General features: G+C 36.6%; 1 protein-coding gene across 4 annotated transcripts in view; it reads right to left on the bottom strand.

Annotated features, from left to right (window-relative positions):
* The window catches only part of COG3 (component of oligomeric golgi complex 3), a 66137-nt gene extending 41987 nt beyond the window's left edge, over window positions 1–24150 (bottom strand). For 2 of the 4 annotated variants that reach the window (XR_012378801.1, XM_025874856.2), the window contains exons 1-12: window positions 23871–24150; window positions 14738–14884; window positions 12990–13051; window positions 11594–11759; window positions 10866–10940; window positions 9318–9410; window positions 8473–8598; window positions 6837–6917; window positions 3466–3509; window positions 2872–2998; window positions 2174–2265; window positions 752–891 (exon numbers count right to left, since the gene is read on the bottom strand). Coding sequence is in view for 3 of the 4 variants with exons in the window: in XM_025874856.2 (XP_025730641.1) it covers window positions 752–891; window positions 2174–2265; window positions 2872–2998; window positions 3466–3509; window positions 6837–6917; window positions 8473–8598; window positions 9318–9410; window positions 10866–10940; window positions 11594–11759; window positions 12990–13051; window positions 14738–14884; window positions 23871–24044 (1327 nt within the window). In the remaining variant the exon portion in view is untranslated. The remainder of the gene's footprint in view (window positions 1–751; window positions 892–2173; window positions 2266–2871; window positions 2999–3465; window positions 3510–6836; window positions 6918–8472; window positions 8599–9317; window positions 9411–10865; window positions 10941–11593; window positions 11760–12989; window positions 13052–14737; window positions 14885–23870) is intronic. The other 2 variants (XM_073894522.1, XM_025874857.2) reach the window with 2 other exon arrangements.
* Window positions 24151–26305: the final 2155 nt, after the last annotated feature.

Below are 26305 nucleotides of genomic sequence, written 5' to 3'. Positions count from 1 at the left end.
TTCCCTAACAGCTTTCCAAGGGCTGGGGAGTTGGAGACACTATATAATAACATAAATATTCAAATTAATTTAATTAAGAAGCATTAATGTGTAAGAAAATACACATCTTAGAATGAACTAAATGCAGCAGAAGAAACTTTGGAAGCATAACAAACCTATAGCTATAGGGTCTCCTAAGGAAAGTCAAAGTGAAAACAGTAATTTCTGTCAATAAAATAATTACTTGAAGGGTTTTTTTTTTAAGTTATTTAAGTCATGTTTTCTATGACAATCAAATCAAATATTAAAGAATGTATCAGATGGTTAGAGTTTTCCAGAGAATTGCTTTTATTTGTAATTTCAAAAAAGATAAGTCATTATTATGTATGTACACTAAAATAATCTGTTTTTAAATCAAGAGCATGCAATATAGTCAATGACTCTAGGTATTTTGGTTAAGAATGTATTAAGAAATGTCTAATCCAAAACTGACATTTCTCTCTGGATTTCAGATGCCAAAAAGAAAAATTAACTATAATTATTTTATTAATAATTTTGCCCAGATTTTAAAATTCTTCCCCATTTAATTTGTACTTTTAGTCAAAAAATAAGGTGCATCTTGATTTTAAAAGGGACAAGGCATCAACCCAAGCTATAAAAATAATGAATTTATATAAGTGAGTGGGGTAGAGGATAGGGGGTTTTCAAATCCATTGAGCCACAAATATAATTAAAAAGACTTTTGAAATTATCATTTCTAACTATCATTTACCATTGTTCTGTACATGATCTTCAAGCACCTCATTTTTAAGAATCCCACAAAGTTCCGATAGAGTCTCTAAGTGAATAACATGAATGATCAAAGGCCTGAAGACGTCATACAATGACACACACAGTTTCTCCAAAAGTTCACTAAAATGAAAGAATAAAACATGGCCATAAGTAGTAATCTTTTGGGGATTTTCTCATAGTTTAAAAGGTATCACTGATTTCTTCTAGCCAATAAAAATAAAAATCTACTGGAAAATAGTGCATGGGAACATTATATAATGAGAAGTCAAAGAGTGAAAATAATACTGTAGATTTTTCTTTGCTTTAAAAAGCTCAAAATCCGGGGTGCCTGGGTGGCTCAGATGGTTAAGCGACTGCCTTCGGCTCAGGTCATAATCCTGGAGTCCCGAGATCGAGTCCCGCATCGGGCTCCCTGCTCAGCGAGGAGCCTGCTTCTCCCTCTAATCCTCCTCCCTCTCGTGTACTCTCTCTCTCTTTCTCGCTCTCTCAAATAAATAATCTTTAAAGAATAAATAAATAAATAAAAAGCTCAAAATCCATAAGCAGTCTTGAGCAGCCACTCCAAAGTAGCTGTCCCCAGCCAAATGTCAATTCATTATAACTTTATTTCAGCAATTCTTTATATATGTCCACAATAACAAATATTTTTATTTAATTATCCTTTTATATTCTACATCATTTGTGAATCAAATGTAACATTTTCCCTAGGAAAGATGAATTGAAAATTCTTGAATACTTGGATTTAGATTAGCAAAATTCAAAGTACTTGGACATAAAAGTATTTTTGACAATTTTAAACATTTGAAAGGAAAAACTTAAGTTGTCTATATTCTTCAAACTGTTAATAGTACTCTTCTATACATAGCATTTCATCAGAAGTATCAAAACTATAAGGTACATTTGTCTCTTCCTCATTACAAAAGTCAATAATCTTAGAATCTTGGTAAGAGTCAAAATCATCAATATGAAGAAACCAAAAGTGACTAACACAGGAGCTGAAAGACACTTTGAGAAAAATAAGGAAAAGGTATTAAATAGTGTCTGTATTTTTAAGTGTCTTTCATTGGTTAGAACCACAGAATTCTTTAACTAGAAGGAATTATGATACTTAGTGGAGATAAAGGGATATAGACTGCCAAGACTTAGTTTCCAATATAGGCTTCTTACTATCATACCATATTGTCTCGATATATTATAAATAATGTAAAAGCACGTTGGCCTTTAAATTGCACATTTATTTTAAAAAAACCACTGTTCCATCCAATAATATTATGTTCACACACTCACAAAAGTTAAAACGCTCTGCAGTTGACTTTAAAATACTCCTATGATATAGTAAGTCATGATGGTCATTAGGAAATTAAATCTTAAAAACAAGAGTTAGAGTTTGTGTACCACCCACTCTAATTTTGATGTTGGTTTTGTGAAAAATTCATTGTAAAGTTGGTGCTCATCCTGGCATACGTGGACCATAAAGGCACAGCCACTGCGAATCTGCAGGAAATAAACACACATTACCTACAGTCAAAGACACACAATGATCCCAGCATTTATGAGTAAAACAAACAATTTAATTGCACTGAGTTTATGCACATATATTCATAAAATAACTCATTCAAGAACAGAAGGTGGCTGGTTTTTCAATGGTTTACTGCATAATGTGATTATGGCTCGTTTTTATTTTCTTTTATTTTCTAAACTTTTGACAATGAAAATAAATTACTCTTTTAGTTGAAGAGGAGGTATTTAATGAAAGAATGTTTATGTATTTTTCTATAATATGAATTAAAATCGCTAAACAAAAGCACTTCTACAGCAAAAACTAAACTAAATCGTCAGTATAAATCCACAAAGTCTGAAACTTCATCTTTCAAGGAGTAATACTTGTTTGTGAGTCTTCATTCTTCAAAAAACAGATCAAAATGAGAATACTTTAACAAGCTGAATGCTAATTATAATCTAGATTTCTCATAACTGAAAGAAAAACTCTTTAAGCTTGTTGATATGGGATCCAAAACTTATTTACCTAAATACAGCTTCTAGAACATCAAAATATTTCAGGGGAAGGTTTAACATCAATCAAAACTAGCAGAAGCTTACCAAGGCACAATGATCTCTATTATTCTGGCTTGTTAACTCTGTTACAGTACAAGTGATGCTAGGGCCCAAAAGGAGCTCCCGCTGGTCAAGGTAACACTGATGGATGTCATTTAGCAGTTGTTGGTATCTGATGAAAAGCAAATGAGATTGGAGTATAAATTTCTGATTTCAGATATGTAAATTAAATCTGATCTTAAATCCCAGAAGAGGTTTCAAAACCTCTAAAGCAATAAGGTCACCTCTTATTTGACCACATTAAATACTAGACATATTTATGTATGAACAGAGATAAAATAAACCATAATGAACTGTGGTTCAAAAACTGTAATTTTTATTCTTTTAAAAAGAGATTTATCTCCCAAGAGTAGAGAAAGATCTTACATGTTTGAAATTAAAAGCAAATCCTGCTATGGGAAAAAGAGATGCCTTGCAAACTCAAAAGTCAGGTCTACAACCTTTCCCCAAAGTTATGTGCTACAAGAAAAAGCTTGCATAGTATAGAAGGTAAATGCTCAGAAAATATCAGAAACATAACAGATTTGGAAAAATGGCCCATCAAGAAGAAGGTAATTTGAAGAACTTCCAGGTACTCACTCAGGTATTTTTTCAGATCGCTGTTCTATTTGTTCAATAAGAGTCTGCAAAATAAAAATATATTAAAAATACATCTGTTTTAGTTATACTTTTAATTACTTTGATTTTAACAAATACATGCTAATGTTAGAAAATCTATATATACAAAAAAGCTGAAACATAAAAATCACCTATAAATACCACAAAATAACCACAACTAATATTTTAGAATATTCTTTCAGGTTTTTGTATACACACACTATAGTTACTATATAAAAAAAAAAAACAAAAAACCTGGAATTATACATTCAACATGATAATCTGCTTTCAAAAAACTACATTTCAAAACATCATCCTACTCAACATTAAATGAAAATGTATGGAATGCCTTAGCATAGTTCCTGGCACCTAGTAAACACTCGAATAATAATAATAAAAAAAAACACTATTTTAAAGGGCCACATAATATCCCCTTAGGCAAATGTACCATAAGTCAAATATTGTGTTAGACATCTAGACTGTTTCCTGAAAAGAAAAGTCTAGTGGTTAGGAGCTCTGAGCCTGGAATGAAACTTAGAGGGTCTGGGTGCCAGCTCCCCAGGAGCTGTCTGAGCCCAGGAGAGAGGGCTCACTTCTGAGTTTCCACTTCCTACCACATAAAGCAGGTACAATAATAGTACCTACTTCCCAGCTGGGGACCCCAACACTGGGTCAAAAGAGATAAATACCTAAAGGGGCTTTTGCTCCATTCTCCTAAAATGTTTTTTGAGGAAGGAATTGATTTACCTCTCTATCAGCAGTATTGTCTGCCTCATCAAATTCTCAAAAGCACTGATTGCTACACCTTAATCTGCCATTGTCTTGACAAAAACAAAATGCCATCTAACCTAAACTACAAGTATTCTCCACTGAGGCTCATATTTAATGAAAGTTTGCATTTTCTTTGCGTAATCTGGTCATTTATATATCAGATATTCATCTTTCTTACTGAGTTAGAAGCACTCTTAGCTTATTAAAAATATTAACCTTCTCACTTGTCTGTTGCAAACATGCTAGTTTCTGCTTTTCTTTGGCTGTTTAAAATTCAGAAAATGTAATTTTTATATCCTGAATCTTTTACTCTGTAATTTTTTCCCAATAATTTCTGCTAGGTTTTTTTTTTCCTGCTTATTTTTACATTTAACTCTTTAGTTCATTTAGAATGTATTTTGGTAATGTTATAAAGTGAAGAGCTTACTTTTTTCCCCCCAAATACTTAGCAAATCTTCCCAATACTATATAGAAAACTCTAACCCTTCCTCTTTAAGATTGATTTCTTTATATACTAAATTCTAGAATTTCTCATTCCAATGATCCACCAATAAATTCTTGATCAGTATCAACGTATTTTTCAAATTTACTTATATAATTAGTCTTGCTTATTTAGTATACGGGAGAGCAACATGCAGAAGAATGAAACTGGACCACTTTCCTTTTTTATTGTTATGTTAATCACCATACATTACATCATTAGTTCTTGATATAGTGTTCCATGATTCATTGTTTGTGCATAACACCCAGTGCTCCACGCAGAACGCGCCCTCCTTAGAAACTGGACCACTTTCTTACACCATATACAAAAATAAATTCAAAATGGATGAAAGACCTAAATGTGAGATAGGAAACCATCAAAATCCTAGAGAACACAGGCAGCAACCTCTTTGACCTCAGCCATAGCAACTTCCTACCAGACACGTCTGTGGTAAGGGAAACAAAAGCAAAAATGAACTAATGGGACTTCATCAAGATAAAAAGCTTCTGCACAGCAAAGGAAACAATCGACAAAACTAAAAGATGGGAGAAGATATTTGCAAACCACATATCTGATAAAGGGTTAGTCCTAAAATCTATAAAGAACTGATCAAACTCAACACCCAAAAAACACCAAGTAATCCAGTTAAGAACTGGGCAGAAGACATGAACAGACACTTTTCCAAAGAAGACAGCCAGACCGCTAACAGACACAGGAGAAGATGTTCAACATCACTCATCATCAAGGAAATACAAACCAAAACCACAATGAGATATCACCTCACACCTGTCAGAATGGCTAAAATTAACAACACAAGAAACAAAAGGTGTCGATGAGGATGTGGAGAAACGGGAACCCTCTTACACTGTTGGTGGGAATGCAGCCACTCTGAAGAACAGTATGAAGGTTCCTCAAAAAATTAAAAATAGAAGTACCCTCTGGTCCAGCAATTGCACTACTAGGCATTTACCCAAAGGATACAAAAATACAGATCCAAAGGGGTACATGCGCCCTGATGTTTATAGCAGCATTATCAACAATAGCCAAACTATGGAGAGAGCCCAAATGTTTACCAACTGATGAACAGATAAAGATGTGGTACATATATACAATGGAATATTATCAGCCATCAAAAGAAATGAAATTTTGCCACTTGCAATGACACAGATGGAGCTAGAGCGAAATAATACTAAGTGAAGTAAGTCAGAGAGAGACAAATACTGTATAATCTCACTCATATGTGGAATTTAAGAAAGAAAACAGATGAACATATGGGAAGGGGAAAAAAAAAAAAAGAGAAAGGGAAACACACCATAAAAGACTCTTAACGATAGTGAACAAACTGAGGGTTGATGGAGGGAGGTGGATGGGGAAGAGCTAGATGGGTGATGGGTATTAAAGAGGGCACTTGCTGTGTTGTATGTAAGTGATGAATCACTGAATTCTACTCCAGAAACCAACATTGCACTGTGTGTTAACTAAAAAAAAAAAAAAAAAAAAATCCTTCAACTGACTCTCAAGAGGGCAACAGCAAGAGAGTCAGAGGCAGCAAAAATAAACAACTCTTTCTAATAACTTCACAATGAGTAGTAAAAAGCTTTAAAATAAATAAATACAATAAAATACTTCACTAGCTGTCCACTTTTCCTGAATTAGCACATGTGATACCCCTCTGAAATGATCCCTGCAGTCTTTCCTTCTTTCCCAACTGCATGCTATCAATGTCCTGTGTTTTGATCATAGCAAGTTACAAGTTCTCCCAAAATAGATGTCTCTACAACCATCCCTATACATGCTGTTCTCTCTGTATAAAATACCCTCATCGATCCCCTCAAGTTCACTATACATCTGAGCTTTTTAAGCTCAAATATCACTTCCATCGGAATCCTTCCCTGAGTATCATAGGAAGAGCTAGGTTGTTTCCTGCTCTGGGCTCTTAAGACATCACAAAATTACACTGCTGTAATGTGGAAGGACAGTGCCTACCTCTCATTAGTGTTCATTTCCTGGTATAAGCAAAGGGCCTAACATACAGCAGAACTTCAAAAGGGCTGGCTAAATAAACTTCAGAGTAATATCCTATTTATGTCAATAGACTTACTCTGACTTTGGGAGCAGCAGCTCGAAATTTCACATAAAATAATGTGAAGGCATTGTCTGCATTAGGTACAGATGCAGGATCCTAAAGAGACATGGAGGAGGAGAGGGAAGGAAGATAATTAGCAAACAAATATTTATTCAGAAAATGTGACACCAACTATTTCAAACAGCTATTGCTTGGCCTATATACCAACCAAAAGCTTAGAGAGAAAAATCTCAAAGAGAGACTACATATTAGTATTATTGCTACAAATGAGAAATACTTGTGTGGAGCTGTCATTTCCTTCCTCCTTATAATTAAAATGTACCCTATGTTACATGAATTTTGGTAGTAAACAGACTTCAATTCAGATTCACACTCAGTCACTTACTGACAGTAGGATACTGGCCAAATTACGGGACCTCTCTGAGATTCAGTGCATCCATTAAATGGTGATAACATATACTCATAAAGGGCGACTAGGTAGCTCAGTTGGTTAAGCATCTGCCTTCGGCTCAGGTCATAATCCCAGGGTCCTGGGACTGAGTCCTGCATCAGGCTCCCTACTCAGCGGGGAGCCTGCTTCTCCCTCTCCAGCTCTCCCTGCTTGTGCTTTCTCTGTCAAATAAATAAATAAAATCTTTAAAAAAAAAAATATATATATATATACTCATAAAGTTTTTATGCAGCTCAATAGTAAAGCACTAGCTACTAGTACACAGTAGGTGCTAGTACTGACTAGGTATTAATTTCTTAAACTTATTAAAAATTTTACAAAATAGAAAAACTATATAGTCTGGCCTTCATATCAGCTAAGAGCAATGTGAACACTAAACTGCAACCCCAAAATCAGTGGCTTTGAACTGAACTGAAAATTTAAGAAGATATTCCATGTTCTTTAGAAAGTGAGCTTACAAAATAAAATGTACAATCTTTATGATTTTATTTTATGAAAGAAATGTGTTCAATGACTATCTTAGCTAGCTGTATTCTTAATTTTCTAATGTAACATTCTGCTCAATTTCCACCTAGCTTGCTTGCTCCATCTGTAATTGATCAATTTTTTTGTTTCCCTCTTCGCTGATTACTTCTCCTGAATATAAGCCCCACGAGCCCAGGGACCTTACTGGCTCCTTATCGCTACTGTACGGTTCCCAGTACAATGCCAAGCATTGAGAAGGCACTCAATAAAAATACATTTGCTAAACATAGAAAATTATCTATCATACATAAAGAAAAAAATCATACATACATATTATCTATCATACATAAAGAAAAAAATTCAAAGTATCCATCATATGTAATCCCACCACTAAGACAGAACCACTTTTGTCATTTTGGTGTATTTCCTTCCAATATTTTCATGAATTAGATAAGAAAATGTTTTAAATGACAAACAGTTTGAATCTTAGTACTTACCATATAGTACTGAGTACTTCTCACACTATTAAATATTCTTTGAAAATGAGATTCCGATGGACAGATATAATATAGCCATTTTTTTCTATTATAAATAAAACTGATGCATAATCTTATTTAACAAAAGGTAAAAAAAAGTTTTTAGGGTTACTAAGTAGTCATCTCACACTTAGATTATGGAAGATAAATGAATAAAAAAAGAAAAAGAAAAGAAAAAACACTTCACCAGTTAACTTACCCTTTTTAGTAACTGATTTGTGAGGTTTTGTAGTGTGTTCACAGTGTATGTCTTCATAAGGTGCAAAGCTTTAGAAAGACATTGCTTAAATTTCAGCAAATATACAGGATAATCTTTAAAATTTGGCTGTAAAGGAGAGGGAAAGATTTACAAAGAGTAAACAAACATAGGCAGAGTAAACTATGAAAACAAACCTGTCCTTTATACAGTCTTACACAGATCGTAAGCTCGGCAAAGATGAATACAGGCTGCCCCTCCCTCGCACCCACTCAACCAAATGCTTACTTTACGCCATTTGGCTTTTACAAAAGACTTAGAATCGTACCTGTTTTCACTAACCAAAAGAAATCCAAAAAGGATTTTCACTTTTCTGAAATGGTAACTGCTTCTTCGCTCTATGCCACTTTGGCTTACAAAAGGTTTCATAGGAACATTCTACTTTCAGATAGTGGGGGAAACCTGTACAGCTATAAATCCTTGGGGGATAGAAAGAGGGTGATTAAATCAAATGGCCTGTTCCTTTATTTCCTCCCAAGTAACACTTTTTGCTTGTCAAAGAAATATCTAAAACATTAGGAAGTCAACAGCCTAAAAATCACTCATCCTTTTAGGCGGCATAAAACTGTGTCAGCCAGGACCTCTTTCTACTCCAGGAGTTGCCTCAGCAGCTGAAAGTACTTTTTTACATCACTACGGACAACGATTAAGAATTTACTACAGTCTTTCTTCAAATATATTACAGATACATTTTTCCCTTCAGAAGAAATAATTACTTTAAAGCATAGGAAATTATAAAATAGGGATGTTAATATTTCTTAAAAACATACAGAAATACCATGACTTACATGCGATGAGATATATGTTATACAATCATCTAACTTGGCCAGCATAGGTATAAATCCTTCACTATTAACAGACAACGTAGGAGAATTCAATTTCTTTAAGGAAAAAAAAAAATCTTAATTCACAAAAAATATACAGGCAAAGTTGAATATTATGTATTAGAATTAGCATATTTCCCATTAAGCTATAACACAGTGATACTAATATCTTTACATTTTAAGAATCACCAAAATATCCTCAAATAGTAGCCCACGTGTAATAATAAAGAAAGGACAAAAAAAAATACTGATTTAATTCAGTTTATTCCTAATGAGCTTTCAGGGGGCTCTTCATAAATTAACAAATATTTATATTAACCCCACTGTACAATGTTATACTAAAATAACACGTCAACTACCTAGATTTCCCATTTTCTAGTACTTTATAACATATACAAATTTCCTACTTTCAAACACTGGTGATTTTCTCAAGGTTAAAGGATTAACTAGCAGTCATACCATGTTTAGCAGTCATATTACAAAAGTAAAACATATATAAGTAAAATATAAGTAAGCATTTATAAAAATATAATGTAAGTATAAATATGAGTAAAATATAACATAAACGTTCAGTACTTATTATATAAAATTACACATTAGAATATATAAACTATATAACATATGTCTTTAATATAAATATACAAAAATATAAGTAATGTATGTTAAAATGTAAAAAAACCAGCCAATTATTTATCTTGATAGCTTGGCCATGAATGACTGCCTTGTATTCCATTGTTAACTAGCTCCTAGTTTTCTAACTCTGTAGTAAACCATAATAATTATGATTAATTTAATGATTTTAATAATTTATATGTAGTAATTGTGATTAATTTATGAGCCAGAAAGACATAGGAATATAATTTACACAGCAGTTTTATTTGAGACTATTACTTTGTGATACAAGCATGCATTATAAGGACTACACTTCAAATTAAACATGAGATTAATTTAAAAAATGTTTTGATTACTAATAATAACACAACCACAGCAAGATTTAAAATTTAATATTTCTTCTTACAATCTTCACAGTTTACAAATAAGATACTATAAGTGGTAACTGACAAAGAGATTTTAATAAGAATAATATAACTTAAGAACTACTACTTAAGGGCACCTGGGTGGCTCAGTTGGTTAAGCGACTGCCTTCGGCTCAGGTCATGATCCTGGAGTCCCGGGATCGAGTCCCGCATCGGGCTCCCTGCTCAGTGGGAAGCCTGCTTCTCCCTCTCCCACACCCCCCTCTCGTGCTCGCTCGCGCTCTCTCTCTCTCTCAAATAAATAAATAAAATCTTAAAAAAAAAAAGAAAAAAGAACTACTACTTAAATCATATTTGAAAAAATCTGAACTGGTAATGATATCTCCATCGGGTACAAATAGGAATATCTATCAGCAAGCAAACTATTAAGTTCAAATATCACTCGGGCCAATTTATAAATTTAAAAATTATATTCAGAAAGGGGAAATATAAAATAAGGTTATTAACTTTACAAAAAGTAAAAAACCATGCTTACTGTGTTAATAGTTTCCAATTCATTAAAATAGGAAAGCTTCTGTTGAATGTTTTCAGCCAGATCAACAAGTTCCGACTTGTGTTTTTTAAAAGAAAAAAAAATTAGCATAAGAACGTAAGAATCAACACTCCAGTCTCAAAATTACATGAATAGATTTATACCAGATAGGTTTATGTTAGACATAAGATTTCAGACTAATGCTCAAAGATTTCTGCAATTATGGACTAATAAGCAATGATTAGTATAGCAACTTACATATGATCTTTTATAAAACAATAAATAATTGCTTTTAAAAAAAAACTCAAAATACACAGAGAAAACTCAGATAAAGTACTTAAATGTTCTATCTTTAAATCATAAATTTAACTGCAATCTAGATCAATTCATCTTTTCATAAACCCCACCATTACTACAATCACTGTGCTTGTCTGAAGTGTCAATAGTAAAGTGTGCACAGAGCAAACTAATGTATCCTCTTCACTCTGAAATTGTGCTGAGATATAACAGCTCAAAACGTAGGAAAGCTTGCCTTGCCCAGTTCACTCATGTAAGCTTATTTAAAATAAAAAAGTCTGACAATGTAACAATTTGCATGCTTAGCACAAGGCCTCATACAGAGTTCAATATATACTTGGAGAAATTAGAGAAATTACAATTAAATTCTATTCATCTACTTAAAAATAAAATATTAAATACAATCACTAACCCTTTCCCATACTCCAAATTACCTGTTCTTTTAGGAGCTGTTCACAGGCTTCATGTAGGGTTCCTGTCTTATTGGACACAAAAAGATACTGTTTCTGCAATGATTCCAGATGCTGAAGAGCACTGTTTACATCATTCAATATAGCGTCACACTGCTCCTGAAACCCAGACAAGTAATCCCTCATCTGTCTAGAAAACAGAACCAAAAGGGGATTGGCAATAATATTTTCCCCCAATAAGCAGAGTCAATAAACAACAAAGTCTCATTTTTCCCCAAATGCTTGAATTTCAGGAGAGAAGTCTGACCATTCACTAAAGGTTATTATATTCAAAAACTATGTTAACGCCTTTTTCAGTAATTTAGAAGGAAATCACTGCAACTATAAGCCAACAAAAGGAGTCAACCTTGAAGCCACAAGCTGGCTTTTCACACGTAAGGCAAGAAATCACTGGCCCAACTTTCAAAAACTAGTACACTAGGGCCATCCCAAGGTATGGAATAGGTCAATCCCTTAGGTCACTTATGCCAAAAACCCCACGATGGTGTAAGGTCATGGAAAGAATTTTGGACTTGGAATTAGAAGACCTGAGTATAGGGGCACCTGGGTGGCTCAGTCGCTAAGCGTCTGCCTTCGGCTCGGGTCATGATCCCAGGGTCCTGGGATCGAGCCCCGCATCAGGCTCCCTGCTCTGTGGGAAGCCTGCTTCTCCCTCTCCCACTCCCCCTGCTTGTGTTCCCTCTCTCGCTGTGTCTCTCTCTGTCAAATAAATAAAATCTTTAAAAAAAAAAAAGACCTGAGTATAAGTCTCAGCTCTGCCCAACTCTCTATGACATTAGGCAAGTTACTTAATACTTTCAGGCCTCAGTTTGCACATTTGTAAAATGGGAAAAATAATACCTTTCCTCACATAGCTGCTATAAAGATTAAGTGGAATCATGTATCAAAGAGCCTAACACATTGCCTAGCAATAACACTTAATAAATGTTAAATAAATGCAGTTATTCAACCCACAGTCCCCAAATCAGCTAGAAACTATGCACCATCATTTCTTCCATGCTAACAATATACACAAACAGAACAACATAGTTACACCCAGTCTAGGTGAGCATCCCTAAAATCTCTTGGGTCTCTACTCCTAAAGAAAAGCAACAAATATCTCTTACAGTTCCTGTAAAATTCCCACTTGAACCCAAATCTTTCTAGAATTATCTAAAAACCAATGTCTGTACTTCTTCACCTATTATGATACAACTATTTTTTTTAAATCACACAATTTCTCTCTAACTCTTTTTAAAGAAAATGTTGCTGTTGGATCTTTCTTTGTACCTTAATTTTGTTTGAAGACACAGATTATGAAATGCTGCAGATGAGTATGATTTAAAAATCAGGATAGTCAACAAACTCAAGAACCACATACCTGTACTTAGTTTCTTCATCCTGATCCATCTGAGTTTGTAGCTTTGCAAACCACGAGAAAAACTGGAAAAATAAAGAGTATTATATTGTCAACAAAACTAAAACAGACAAAATGAAAAGTGGCTACATGCTAAACAGCAAGTAAAAAGGGTATACACTATCTAAGTCTTATCGTATGGGATCAGACATTAATAATTACTTTTAACCAGGAGATAACAATTTAATTCCATAGTCAATATCTACATGCTAGGAAAAGCAAAGGATATTAAAAACATTGGTCATATCCAGAGTCAAACAAGGAGGAGTATTAAAGATACAATATGTAAAAAATATATATTTCTTCCTAAGAGGCTAATGCCCATTTGCTACTTTGCTCAATTTGAATAGGTAACTTAGGGTTTTTGGGTAAATGTTATTATTAATGTTATCTAATAAGAAATGTAAAAATATAAACTGAAATAATGTAACAGAGTGGATTAAGAACATGAATTTTTGTATCAGCTAAACCTGGGTTTGAGTTATGGCCCTGACAGCTATTTCATAAGTCATGAAAAATATCTATTACTAAAAAGAGGCGGAGAAGACTGACAAAGAAGCATGAAGGATAATGGAAATGGTTTATATCTTGATCACAGTGGTAGTTAAACTTGTCAAAACTCGTCAAGCAAAATACTTAAAATGAGTATATTTCATTGTGTATAAATTATAACTCAATATACTAGGTTTTTTCTTAAAGAGAGATACATAGGTACAAATTTAGCCCAGATGACTTTTTTTTTTTTTCAAATAATCCAAATAAGTTCATTGACACAGCGTAAGACTATCTTCTATAATTCTCAAGTGGGATTTGAAGTCAAGGGTATGCTTCATTCTCTCAAGATACAAGGCTTGCCAAGTACCTTAGCCATCATTTACTGGACACTGACTGTGTGCCTGCCATACAGGGTATGCATTATCTAATTTTCAGAAAAACCCCATGAGAAGGGTATACAGACATCCTTGTTTTACAGATTAGAAAACTAAAAGCCTAAGATATAAGTAATTTGCCTAAACTCACAAGGATGGTAAGTGATGGAAGTGACTTTCAGATCCAAGCTGGCCTATCTCAAGAGGTGGCACTCTTTTTCACTCTGCAGCACCGCCTCTTGACTTACTACATATGCAATTCAGCATGCTTGCTTTTTGTTTTACTGGGTAAATGCCTAGGCTTTGATTTTTACAGGGTAGAAAGAAGAGACAGGGGAAGTGGCAGAAGAAACTGCTATACATTTAGGTTTATAATGAGCAATAAATAAAAATCAAGGAAAGATTACACATGTAAACTACTGAAAAATGACTATAAGGATTCATCTAAAGAGAATACTTAGGTTCTTAAAAAAAAAGAAATTACATGGCAACAAGCACAGGGGTATGTGCGCACATATGCGAGTATGTGCACACACACGCATGCTGGGGGGGACACGTTAACATAAACATACACTGGGGGAAGTCAAAAGTGCATGAACTATTAAAACCCTAATGACTAGCTATCAACATCCACACTTGGAATATCATATCTGTATTTCAAGTATAATTGGGCAAGAGGTTAATTTAAAACACAAAACTAACACAAAATCAAGATTGTTCTAGAAAGATCTGATGTTAACTATAGTTTCAAATGTTCAAACTTTTAATCAGGACATTTTTATTAGCCCTGTCTTGAGATATTTAGAATAATCAAACGTCCTTAGCAACAACACTGCCATTCACCTGCTGCGCAGTTTCAATTCTTTCTTCTTCCATTTCTAAGGAAGTGAAACCCTTCGAGAGAATGTCTTCTGTAGATTCTGGTATTACTGAAGTCTGTGCAATGGGCAGCGACTGGGATGTTATGCTACATAAGTCTTCAATTGGAAGCTTCAAAAAAAAGAGCCACAAAAATATTTAAATAACTTGAAAACTCTCTAAACAAGATTGCTATTCCATCTCACTGTTTTGAAAGAGAAAGAAATGTTTTCTATTAAATCATTTGAGGTTAATAAATGCCATATAATAATACAACTAGGCTCTTTCTATTAAATGCTAGTCTCAAAATATAAATGTGATGCTGATATCACACCACTAGTAAAGTAAGATTTTTGAGTTACATTTCTAATACTGGCTGTGAATCTGTGCTAATCAATACACATTTTCTTACTTGAACCTCTTGTGAACTGGCACCAAAGGCAAAAACCTGTATGCAGTTGAAAGTAGCTTGCCTTCCCAGGATCTAACAAAAGAGCTTGGCCTGATTAATGAGCACCAACAGAAAATAAATCACACCCAAGAATTAACTATCAATAGTTATCAATTATCAATAACTATGAATTATCTCCTTATGCCATTTCTACCACTGGCACACTTCACACACACCTTCTTGGTGACAAATTTTGAAATTACAACTGAGTAGAAAGAATTTCAGAGTTTCCCATCAGTTTCAGAAGAGGCCCACCTAAAAGGCCTCACTTTGAGGCCATCAACCTACAATTCTAGTTCTCCACTACTAAAGATAGTCCAGGTGTTAACTTACCTATAGTCACACAGACATGCTATTTTTAGACCTACAATAAACGGAGTGTGGTTGCAGGGTAAGGTAAAAGGGCCGGTTTCATTTCAGTTCCAGTTTTTAGTCCTCAGGGCATAACATTTAAAGCCCACTTATATAAAACCTTGACCCAGGGCCTTAGGAAATTGCTCCCATCTGTTTTCCTAGATATAAAACTTTCATCTGAAGATAGTATTTGATCTTCAAAGCAAAAAAAAAAAAAAAAAGCTAGATGCACAATGCACCATCACTAATTTAGAAATACAACCCTTTGTACCTGAAAGTTCAAGTGGAGCCATCCCTTCCAGTACGGTAAAGCACCTTATAGTGCAGCCTGGTTTGAACCCTGCTCCTGCTCACGTATAAGCTGTGTGACCATGGGCAAATTACTTACTACTTCTAAACCCCAATTTCTTCTCTATAAAATAAGAATTACAGTATCTGGGCTGCCTGGGTGGCTCAGTCAGTTAAGTGTCTTTCTGCCTCTGGGTTCAGGTCATGATCTCAGGATCCTGGGATTGAGCCCCACATGGGGCTCCCTGCTCAGTGGCGGAGTCTGCTTCTCCCTCTCCCTCTCCCTCTGTCCCCCGCCTCCAGCTCATGCTCTCTCTCTCTCTCTCTCAAATAAAATCTTTAAAAAAAAAAAAAGAAAGAAAAAAAGAATTCCAGTATCTGTATCATGAAGCCATTGTGAAAAAAAGAAAACACAGGTGTGGCAAAACAGGCTTCTTAAACTGCTGGGAAGCTGCAAACCAAAAAAAAAAAAAAACAAAACAAAACAAAAAATGCTCAAGAAAGTCCTCATCTGCCTTCTCCCCACAAATGAGTCTGACTCAAGAGCCAGGAGGTCATGGGTATATGTAAATACATCTTATTAAGGGCACCACTTATTCGTGTAAACTCTTCCTGAATGGTGACATAATACCTCAGTAATAAAAGGACACAGTAAAAACTAAGTTTCTCAAATCCGGTGAGAATCTATCTTGAGTCTGAAGTATCACCAGCAACTGTGTGCTGCCACCAAGGGTTCGGAAAGTAAAAGGGCCTTTGTTTCATTTCAATTCCAGTTTTGAGTCTGGAGGCAGAGAAGCCGTGCAGTCACACTATTCCTGCTCTGTGCAACCAGCCCAATTACCAACAAAAGTGGCCTCCTTGGAGAGGGGGAGGTACCCCCCAGAGACAATACTATGTGTATTTAGCATAATGCCTGCCAGATAGTAAACACTCAATAAATCTGAGCTACTGCTATTTACCATATTATTCTTATTATTCCTATTTATGAGCAACAGAATAAGTAAATCTATAAATCAGAATCTAGAGTGCTTCTTGGGAACAGAACAGTCCATAAGCTATTTTTATAAAATTATATCTCACTAGGAATAAAATTTAGTTCTATATGAACAGACTGTGACAAAATTCAAATATATGGGACACCTGGGTGGCTCAGTCGGCTGGGTGTCTGCCGTTGGCTCGGGTCGTGATCCCAGGGTCCTAGAATCAAGCCCCACATCAGGCTCCTTGCTCAGTGGGGAGCCTGCTTCTCCCTCTGCCTGCTCTGCCTGCCACTCCCCCTGCTTGTGTGCTTGCTCTCTCTCTCTGACAAATAAATAAAATCTTAAAAAACAAAAAATTCAAACATACAATTCTATCATCAATGTTTACACAATACCTAAAAGGGAAAAGGGAGGGGAGATGTGGATCAGGCTCAGATTTGAAGAACATACCAGAAAGCACAAGGACACTAGGCTAAGGTAAAAGAAAGCTGGACAGAGGGCTGCTGCAATGGATTCATCAGTACACTCAACACAGCTAAAGAATCCATGAAATTGAAGACAGTTAATATAATAACCCAACAGTAAACACACAAAGGGAAACAGTGAGAAAATACAAACTGAACACACTATCCAAGAAGAATGGGATGGTATCAAATTATCTAGTATATGCATAATCTGAATACCAAAAGGAGAGAGAATAGGGTAGAAAAAATATTTTAGTTAAGAATTTTCCAAAAATAATAAAAGACACCAAATTACAGTTCTAAGCTCAGAGAATCCCAAACAGAATACACACACAAACACACACACACACACAAATGCACATCTAGACACATATTCAAACTCCTGAAAAACAAAGTTAAAAAGAAAATCTTGGCAGATGAAGGAAAAAAGACTTTTTACATGCAGAAGAATGAAGGTAAGAATTACAGCAGACTTCTCATCAGAAATTAGGCAAATCTTTTAAGTGATAAAAGGAAAAAACTGTCAATCCAGAGTTCTTTATCTAGAATATTTTTTTTAATGAAAGGGAAATAGAGACTGTTTAAACAAAGCTGAGAGAATGCATTTCTAGCAGACTTGTACTACAAGAAATGTTAAAGGCAGTTCTTCAAAAGCAGATAGAACATAAGTACCAGATGGGAACCTCAATCTTAAAACAAAACAACAACAACAAAAAAACTAAAGCGCTCCAGAAATGGTTTAAATAAAGGTAAATATGACAATTTTTAAATTTTTTAATCACTCAGAAAGATAAATGTAAAAAGCAAACATAGTATCAATGTATCATGGGTTTAAAACATATGTAAAAGTAAAATACATAACAACAGTACAAAAGAGAGAGAGGAAGAATTGGGAGCATACTAATGTGAGATTCTTATTCACACATGAAGTAGTATAATATTTAAAAGCAGACTGTGACTAATTAAAGAAATATATTGTAAACACTAGGGCAATCATTTGAAATATTGAAAACGCATAGAGGCCCTAGCAAAATTCAGTCCTTCAATACCACCAAGACCTGTATCTATCCTTAATTCAATCCCTTTGAGAAAAAAGATCTTAAATGTATCTTTAAAAGTCATATAAATCAATGTCAAAACTCTGGTTATAATACCACATACATGGTTTTGCAAAATGAAAATGTAATAATCATATTCTATCAGAGTTTATGAGGTCTTAAACCACATAATTCTGACACCACTTGACAATATATCACAAATTACAGGTAAAAAGTAAAATTCCTCTTGTTCCAGAATCATTTATAATATACATAGCAGTCTTTTAAACATAGTTACTTGAAAAGATAATAAATTCACATGGCACAAAATTTAAAGGACATTCAGTAGAAGTCCCCTTCCCCTGGACCCATTCTCCAACCATCCAGTTCCTTCCTCAGAAGCTATTAGTTACGAGTTTCTCGGGATTCTTTCCTATAATAGCCTATATATAGACAAGGGAAGTGTACCTTTTAATAGTATGCTATACACACACTTTGCCTTTTTCATTTAATATGCATCATTTTCAATTGTCTCTCAACAGAGTATGGATTTTACTCTCTCACTTTATATTATTTTTTAAAGAATTTATTTAAAAAAAAGAATTTATTTATTTGACAGAGAGAGAGTGAGAGAGGGAACACAAGCAGGGGGAGTGGGAGAGGGAGAAGCAGGCTTCCTGCTGAGCAGGGAGCCCGATGTGGGGCTCGATCCCAGGACCCTGGGATCATGACCTGAACCGAAGGCAGAAGCGTAATGACTGAGCCACCCAGGCGCCCCTACTCTCTCACTTTAAATTCATAACTGCCTGTCATTAAACTATAACAGGCCCATTATTTTAGAAGTCCAGGAGTACAGAATGATTATTTAAGTAAAAACCAAGTCTTCCTTCTTCTTTTCCATCTTTCCAGTTGTTCTTCTCTGAGGCAATACCAGTGTTTTGTTTGTTTGTTTTAAAGATTTATTTATTTGTCAGAGAGAGAGAAAGAGCACAAGCAGGGGGAACAGGAGACAGAGGGAAAAGCAGGCTCCCTGCTGAGCAAGGAGCCCGATGTGGGGCTCAGTCCCAGGACCCTGGGATCATGACCGGAGCCAAAGGCAGATGCTTAACAGACTGAGCCACCCAGGCATCCCAATACCAGTGTTTATAATTGAGAAATTCTTCTAAGGATTTTCAGGGCAGAATGAAGAACTTAAGAAGGAATGAAAGAGATAATTTGCAATTTTTATCAATCTTCCCTTATAGAAATTATTCAAAGCACATAAACATAATTTTATTCTAAATCATCAAAAGAATTCTAATGGAAAAGTAAAATCCTTCCCCCAACTCCCACTTTTAGCCAATTTAACCATTTTCAATATTTTTGGTGGTTACCCCATAACTCTAAAACACAGATTTACATCAGTCTTCACTCAATTCATCAATCTGAGGTCCCCACTAAGTAAAATGAAGAAATGAGTCTCCCTAATATTTTCTTCTACATTTAATCTCAAATCCTGTCATTTATGCCACCTTTTTTTAGATCTTCAAAATGAATAATATTTATACCTTATTCTGTAATTAAGTCTTTAGATTTTTTAAATGGTTGTACATACTTCCTGACTTCCATAAATTTATCAAAACTACAAGTTTACTGATACTGTCTTTCTTTCTGGGGTGCCACACAAATATTACTGTCATGTCAAAAGGACCAAGGGTGTCATACACATGTGGTCAGTATGTCATCTTGAACCAAAAAATATTTATCTTCTAATTTACTTTAGAAAACCAAATCATATGAAAACTCTAGATACTTGAGAAGGTAATGCAGATATTCCAGATACGGTCTTTATCTATAGTCACGTTGTGACTAAACATAATTTGAATATATGAAAAAGCATTCTATTTGATTATGTACAAATACTAACTACTTTTCAAGCATAAGGACTTTTATTTTTAAAGATTTTATTTATTTATTTGACAGAGAGCGAGCGAGCACAAGCAGGGGGAGTGGAAGGCAGAGGGAGAAGCGGGCTTCCCGCTGAGCAGGGAGCGCCATGTAGGGCTCGATCCCAGGACCCTGAGAACATGACCTGAGCCAACTGAGTCACCCAGGCCCCCTGCATAAGGACTTTTAAATACCAGAAATAGAAGGAGGCTTCCTGTCCTGTTCCCTTGTTCGCACTAATACAAAACCATTTACTCTCAAACCAAGCAAGAGAGAAGCCAAGCAGACCACGTCTAAGAAGTAATTTTTTATAGAAACAAAACAAGTTGCTTTTTAAAAGAGTACGAGAAAATGCCCCCATTAGGTACATTTGCTCAGCTGTCTTCTTTTCTCAAAGCACCTGGAATGGAAAGGAAAATCAAGAAGAGGTGTGGTGGTGTCACAAACTTTCCCGTCCTGACCTCTCATTCACTCCTGGCTCTCCTGGCTGGCTCAGTCGGGAGAGCACACAACTCTTCATCTGGGAGTCGTGAGTTCGAGTCCCAACTGGGTGTAGAAATTACTTTAAACAAATAAATAAATAAACTGGCTCTCATTCACTCATTCACTCCTGAGTCCTCTGGCTCACTCACACTGTGCTGGCTTCCAGATGGAGCAGACATTTACCACCAGAGAGAGAAGAGCACAGATCTAGGTTCCTAATTGGCAGTCCTAGAGAGCTACTGTATAGTTTATGCAAATGGTATGTCAACATCTTAAATAATAATTACAATAAACTATCAACCTCACCTGACGAGTTAAGCAGGTCCAGGAAAAAAACAAATACACCTTTCTTTCCCAAACTTTACTTCTTGCACAGTTCTGGGTTAGAGAATATCACTTTCATAATCTAAACAATTCATTCCCTAAATGAAACCTGATGTTACTTTCTCTCACTGGAGCAAATCATTGAAGAGGTATAGATGGAATCCCAGAACCTTCCTCAAGGCACTTAACCTCTTTTCTTACCTGTGGTCTGAGTGACACCTGTACCAGCTCAGGATCACAAAATTCTAATCTATTCTCTCAAGTTATTAATCATTTGGGGGGAAAAAGCATATAATATAATACTACCAGGTCACTCGCTGTGTGCACTTTACATACACAACTTCACTGAATTCTCACAACTCCCCATCAGACAAATAAGGTACTATTATGAACCCCATTTTATAAAGAAAGGCTCAAAGAAGTTAAATATATTAAGAACACACAGCCTTAAGGAAAACACTGTCACAGTACATTTCAGGTAAATTTCAGGATCAATTATTGTAGCATTTATCAAGAACTACTAAGTTCAACAGAAAGAAAAAGGCCCTCACTACTAAAAAATTTGCCCTGGCTATAAGAAACCAGTCTACCTAATATTTTACTGCAAATTCTTTTATCTAACACCAAAAAAAAAAAAAAAAAAACACAAAGATTTAACTTCTTTCCAAGATAAGACCAGTTCCCCTTCATAAAAGAGAAAGCTATTTTCTACAGAAGTTAACAGCTTTATGATATTTACTGAAGCTTAGCTGGCCTTTTGCTATTCAACTAACCTGCTCAGTTCCAGTTGTTCAGGAAGTAATTAATCTTGTGAAAACTGTGAAACACTACAGAAAATCCTTTACAGATACCCTAGACAAAATAAAAATTGAGGCATTCTTTTTCAGCACCAGTGTTAAGAGTGGTAATAGATGAAGAATTCAATTCCAATGTTCCCACCAGACATATAAATACTTTAGTAAAGGTAAATGAAGGCTGCAGATAGCTAAAGAACAATGAGTCCTCTGAACGATCCCAGACAGGTAAATAAAGGTCATTTCATTCTCGCAGGAATCCAGTATCTAAGCTACATGTACCAGAACACCCTCACTGAACCACTGAACTTGTCAAGCTCATCGCCTACCCATGACTTTGCATTGTTTTTTCCTCCACCTGGAAGGTTATTTCTCTAGTCTTTGCAAGGCCGGCATCTTGTTTTCCATCATGAATTTTCACATTAGACTGTCACTTTCTTAGGCTTCCTTCCTTGTCCCTTTGTGTCACACTATCTTGTTTTGTTTTCCTTGTATCATGGATCACTGTCTGAACTCACCTTGTTCTTTTTTTTACAAGTTCTTGATCACAGTTATGTCAGCTCCATGAGACTAGGGATCTTGATTTTCTTATCCTTCTACCCTCAATTCCTAGCCCAGAGTAGCCACATAATATATGTTAAACGACTGCATGGGGTGAATGTGGGCATTATACTGCATAAATATGAAAAAAAAATGGGGTGAAAATGAAAGATTCCATTTACTTCCTCCAAACCCCTTTCCTTCATGCTCAATAATAGTTTATAAGCTAAGATAATAAAAGCAAATTGGGTTACTACTCTTGTGGACTATATTCCCCACAGGCGCTGTAATGTCCAAGCATCCTGCTTCGGTAACAGGCCAAATCAATCATAAACAGACTGGAACGTTCATAAAGCAAACAACTTCTATTATCCAGAGAATAAAAGACTTTGATAGCCAAGCCAAAGAAATTTCCCCGTTTCCTCCTTTATTTCAGCATAGCATCCTACAGGTGGACAGAGAAACACAAGAAAGAACGCCTGTACTTTATGGTGGAGCACGTAACAGTGAAAGTGAACTTTCAAATCAAAGTTCTCAACCTCTAATATTTGAGGGGAGAAAAAAAAAAAACTTTGTCTCTAAAAACAATGTGCCTTTGGACACAAATCCAAATCGCGTACAAGGAGTGCTTCCAACATAAAAAATAACCATCGTTATTAATAAAATAGTAATCCTAAACCCGGCTCTCAAAACCAGAAAAAAGCCTGCCAAACATCTGACAATTCGTAAGATGTACTTCCTGGTACTGTAACTACCTGAACTAAATGACACAAGCGGTAATATACATAAGATTTTAATTAAGATTAAAAACGTTGACACTAACACCGAAAACCAGCGTTACCTAATGTACTGACCCAGCTTTCAAAGAAAATTCATTTTATGGCTCTGTTACAGGTCAGATAAACCGATCTCCCATAACCTGTACTTGACGGAGAGCTTATTGCTCAATGATGGAATGAAACCGTCACTCTGGGTCAAGTTGTGTCTCTCCAAGTGCCCCCATGGAAAGAGGAAGCTGGGTTACTCATTAAGGTGGTAAACGAATACCAATAGGAAGGAGGCTGTCCTGAAGCAAAGCTCTTCGGGTTCGGTGCCCTCTCCTGGGAGATGGTGAGCAGCAGGAATATGCCTCAGCTGAGAGCAGGGACACCCGGGGCAAGACGCTCAGGGCAAGGAAGGCTCCCAGCCAACCGTCCCACGCCGCAGGTGGAGGGCTGGGTGCCAGCCAACACCAGCCACTGGACGCCCTCGCAGCCGCCCCCGCCCAAGAGTAGAGTCGGCGGTCGCCGGCAGTGCGAGGCCTGACAGCCCGGGAAGGTGAGGGGGCCTCTACCACCCGAGCCGCCACAGTGAAACGGGAGGAGGGAGGAGAGCCCCCGGGCTGCAGTCTGCAAGGCCGGGGTCCGCGGGCGCGCCGGAGAGGCATCCCAACCCCGCCTCCTTGCCGCCCCAGCCCGGTTCCAGCAGGTCACCTCACCTCGGCCGGAACGGGCAGGTTCTCTGCCGCCGCCTTCAGCTCCAGCACCGAGTCCATCTGCCTGTCGGTCAGCGGCGCCGTCGTGTCGGGTCTCCGATCCCAGAGAGCCAGCCTTTCCCGAGCGTCCCGCTCTGCCGCCGCCTCAGGCGGCAGCAGGAGCGCCGCCTCTGCCATTGCCGCTGCCTCTGTGGGCCTCAGCAGCAGCGGGGTGGTGCGGACCCCGACAGAGAGGCCCGGGCCACTTCCGGGGGAACCCGGGCTTCCAGCAAGGCACCGGCGGCGGGGCGGAGCAGAATAACCTAACCCCGGAAATGCTTCCACTGTGTGTGGGCGGGACCGAGGCAAGGATCGACGTGGCTCTAAACGGGGTACAAATATTTCCGGTTGGGATATAGAAGAAGCGCGCAAAGAATATAGGCCCTGACGGAAATAGAAATGCCCCTACCGGAAGTCTCTTTCTCAACTTCAATAACTTTATTGTTACGTGTTCTTCAGGTTATTGACAATTGAGCTACCTGACCCTGCCGGCAGAGGTCCTCCTGAACTCCAGGATCTCCAGCCTCAGTTCTGGGTGGAGTGCGTGGACCGTGTGATTTCCGTGTAGACATGTTGACTGTTGCCACCGCCTAGATCACAACCACCAGTATAAACTTTTCCAACATCCAATAATTCTGCTGTTAGAAAACCAAGTTATGGAAAACATAAAAACTCAAAGATTTCTGTATATGAAAAATCTTTAATAGTATCAAATAACTTGGGGAGGCTTGGGGGGCTCAGTTGGTTAAGCAGCTGCCTTCCGCTCAGGTCATGATCCCGGGGTCCTGGGATGGAGCCCCATGTCGGGCTCTCTGCTCGGTGGAGCCTGCTTGTCCCTCTCCCTCTGCCCGCTGCTCTCTGCTTGTTCCTCTCTCTCTCAAATAAATAAATAAAATCTATGTCCAACATTGAAGAAATGGACTAATTCATGGCACAGACATGTAATTGAAATACTATTCAATCCAAGGGTGCCTGGGTGGCTCGGTCGGTTCAGCCCAGGAAAGCCCTGGACTCTTGAATTCGGCTGCAGTCATGATCTCAGGGTCCAGGGGTAGGGCTCCATGCTCATCCTGGAGTCGGCTTGGGTTTCTCTCTCTCCTCTCCCTCTACCCCTCCCCCCTGCTCTCACACACTCTCTCTCTCTCAAATAAATAAATCTTTAAAAAAATACTATTCTGTCTTTTAAATCATGTTGTAGTTTTGACAAATAATTAAAAACAAATATAGTATTGGATAATTTGTAGAATAAAAGTTCTATAACTTATAGAATAAATAAATATCTGTGAGTCCATACTGACATAAATACATGATTGAATAAGTAAATGAGGGAGAAGGGATAATTCTACAGAGGAATTCCTATCAATAAATATAGAATGAGGAAAACAGTAATAATTGACAGAGAAAATCTAAGAATGGATTCTAAAATTAGTGGGTGAAAGTTTGAGGAGAAATAAATTTGCACTGTCTCATATGATCTCCCCAAGGTATTTATTAATAGCAATGAGGGGGGCTGATACTTTACAGTGGAGAAACCTGGCAAGTATCACCTTAACCAAGCCACAAAGGTCAACGTCATCATCGTGAAACTCCTGACATGATAAATCGAGGAGAAGGACACAGTATCACTTCTGTGGTATTCCTGCCAAAAATGCAAAACTACATTCTAACTATGAGAAAACATCAGACAAACCCAAATTGAGGAACATCCTGTAAAGCAACTGACCGGTATTTTTCAAAAGTGTTAAGATCATAAAAGACAAGGAAAAACCACAGAACTGTGACGTGAGGAGATGAGGGAGACATGACAGCTGGATGCAGTGTAGGAGTCAGGATTAGATCCTGGGACAGAAAAAGGGAAAACTATAGAATAAAATATAGATATTTGAATAAAGTCTGCAGTTTACACTATTGTGCCAATGTTAATTTCCCAGTTTTGATTACTGTACATGATTTTGTAAGGTGATAACATTGGGGGAAGCTGAATGAGGGGCACACCTGAACTCTGTGCTACTTTTGCAACTTTTCTGAAGTCTAAAATTACCTAAATGTAGGTGGTTGGGATTACTAATTATGTTTTTTTTCTTTTCTCTTTTTTTTTTAATCATTCAACCCAGCTTCAGAGTATTGTTTCCCCATCAAACCACTCCACCACTATTTCCTAAAGAAAATCATCTTGTAGATACAGAGACATGTGGATCTACTCGTCAAAGTACCTAACACACACTTTCTCTTCTTGCCAGACTGATCTCTAGTTCCAAAAATCTCATAAATAAAATTAATTCTGTTGAGTTTTGTGATGTCAATTCTTCACCAAACATCATCCTTTTATAGTCATCCAAATATAAGCATATTTTTCTCCCAAATGTGTTTCTATTGCAGATTTTCATAAATCCATGATC

Source organism: Callorhinus ursinus, unplaced genomic scaffold (genome assembly GCF_003265705.2).
Source record: "Callorhinus ursinus isolate GAN/ISIS: 27379988/994484 unplaced genomic scaffold, GSC_fseal_2.0 scaffold7, whole genome shotgun sequence".
In the NCBI taxonomy this organism is placed as follows: Eukaryota; Metazoa; Chordata; class Mammalia; order Carnivora; family Otariidae; genus Callorhinus; species Callorhinus ursinus.
The sequence above is the reverse complement of the archived record's forward strand: the minus strand, read 5'-3'. Positions and strand labels throughout refer to the sequence as shown.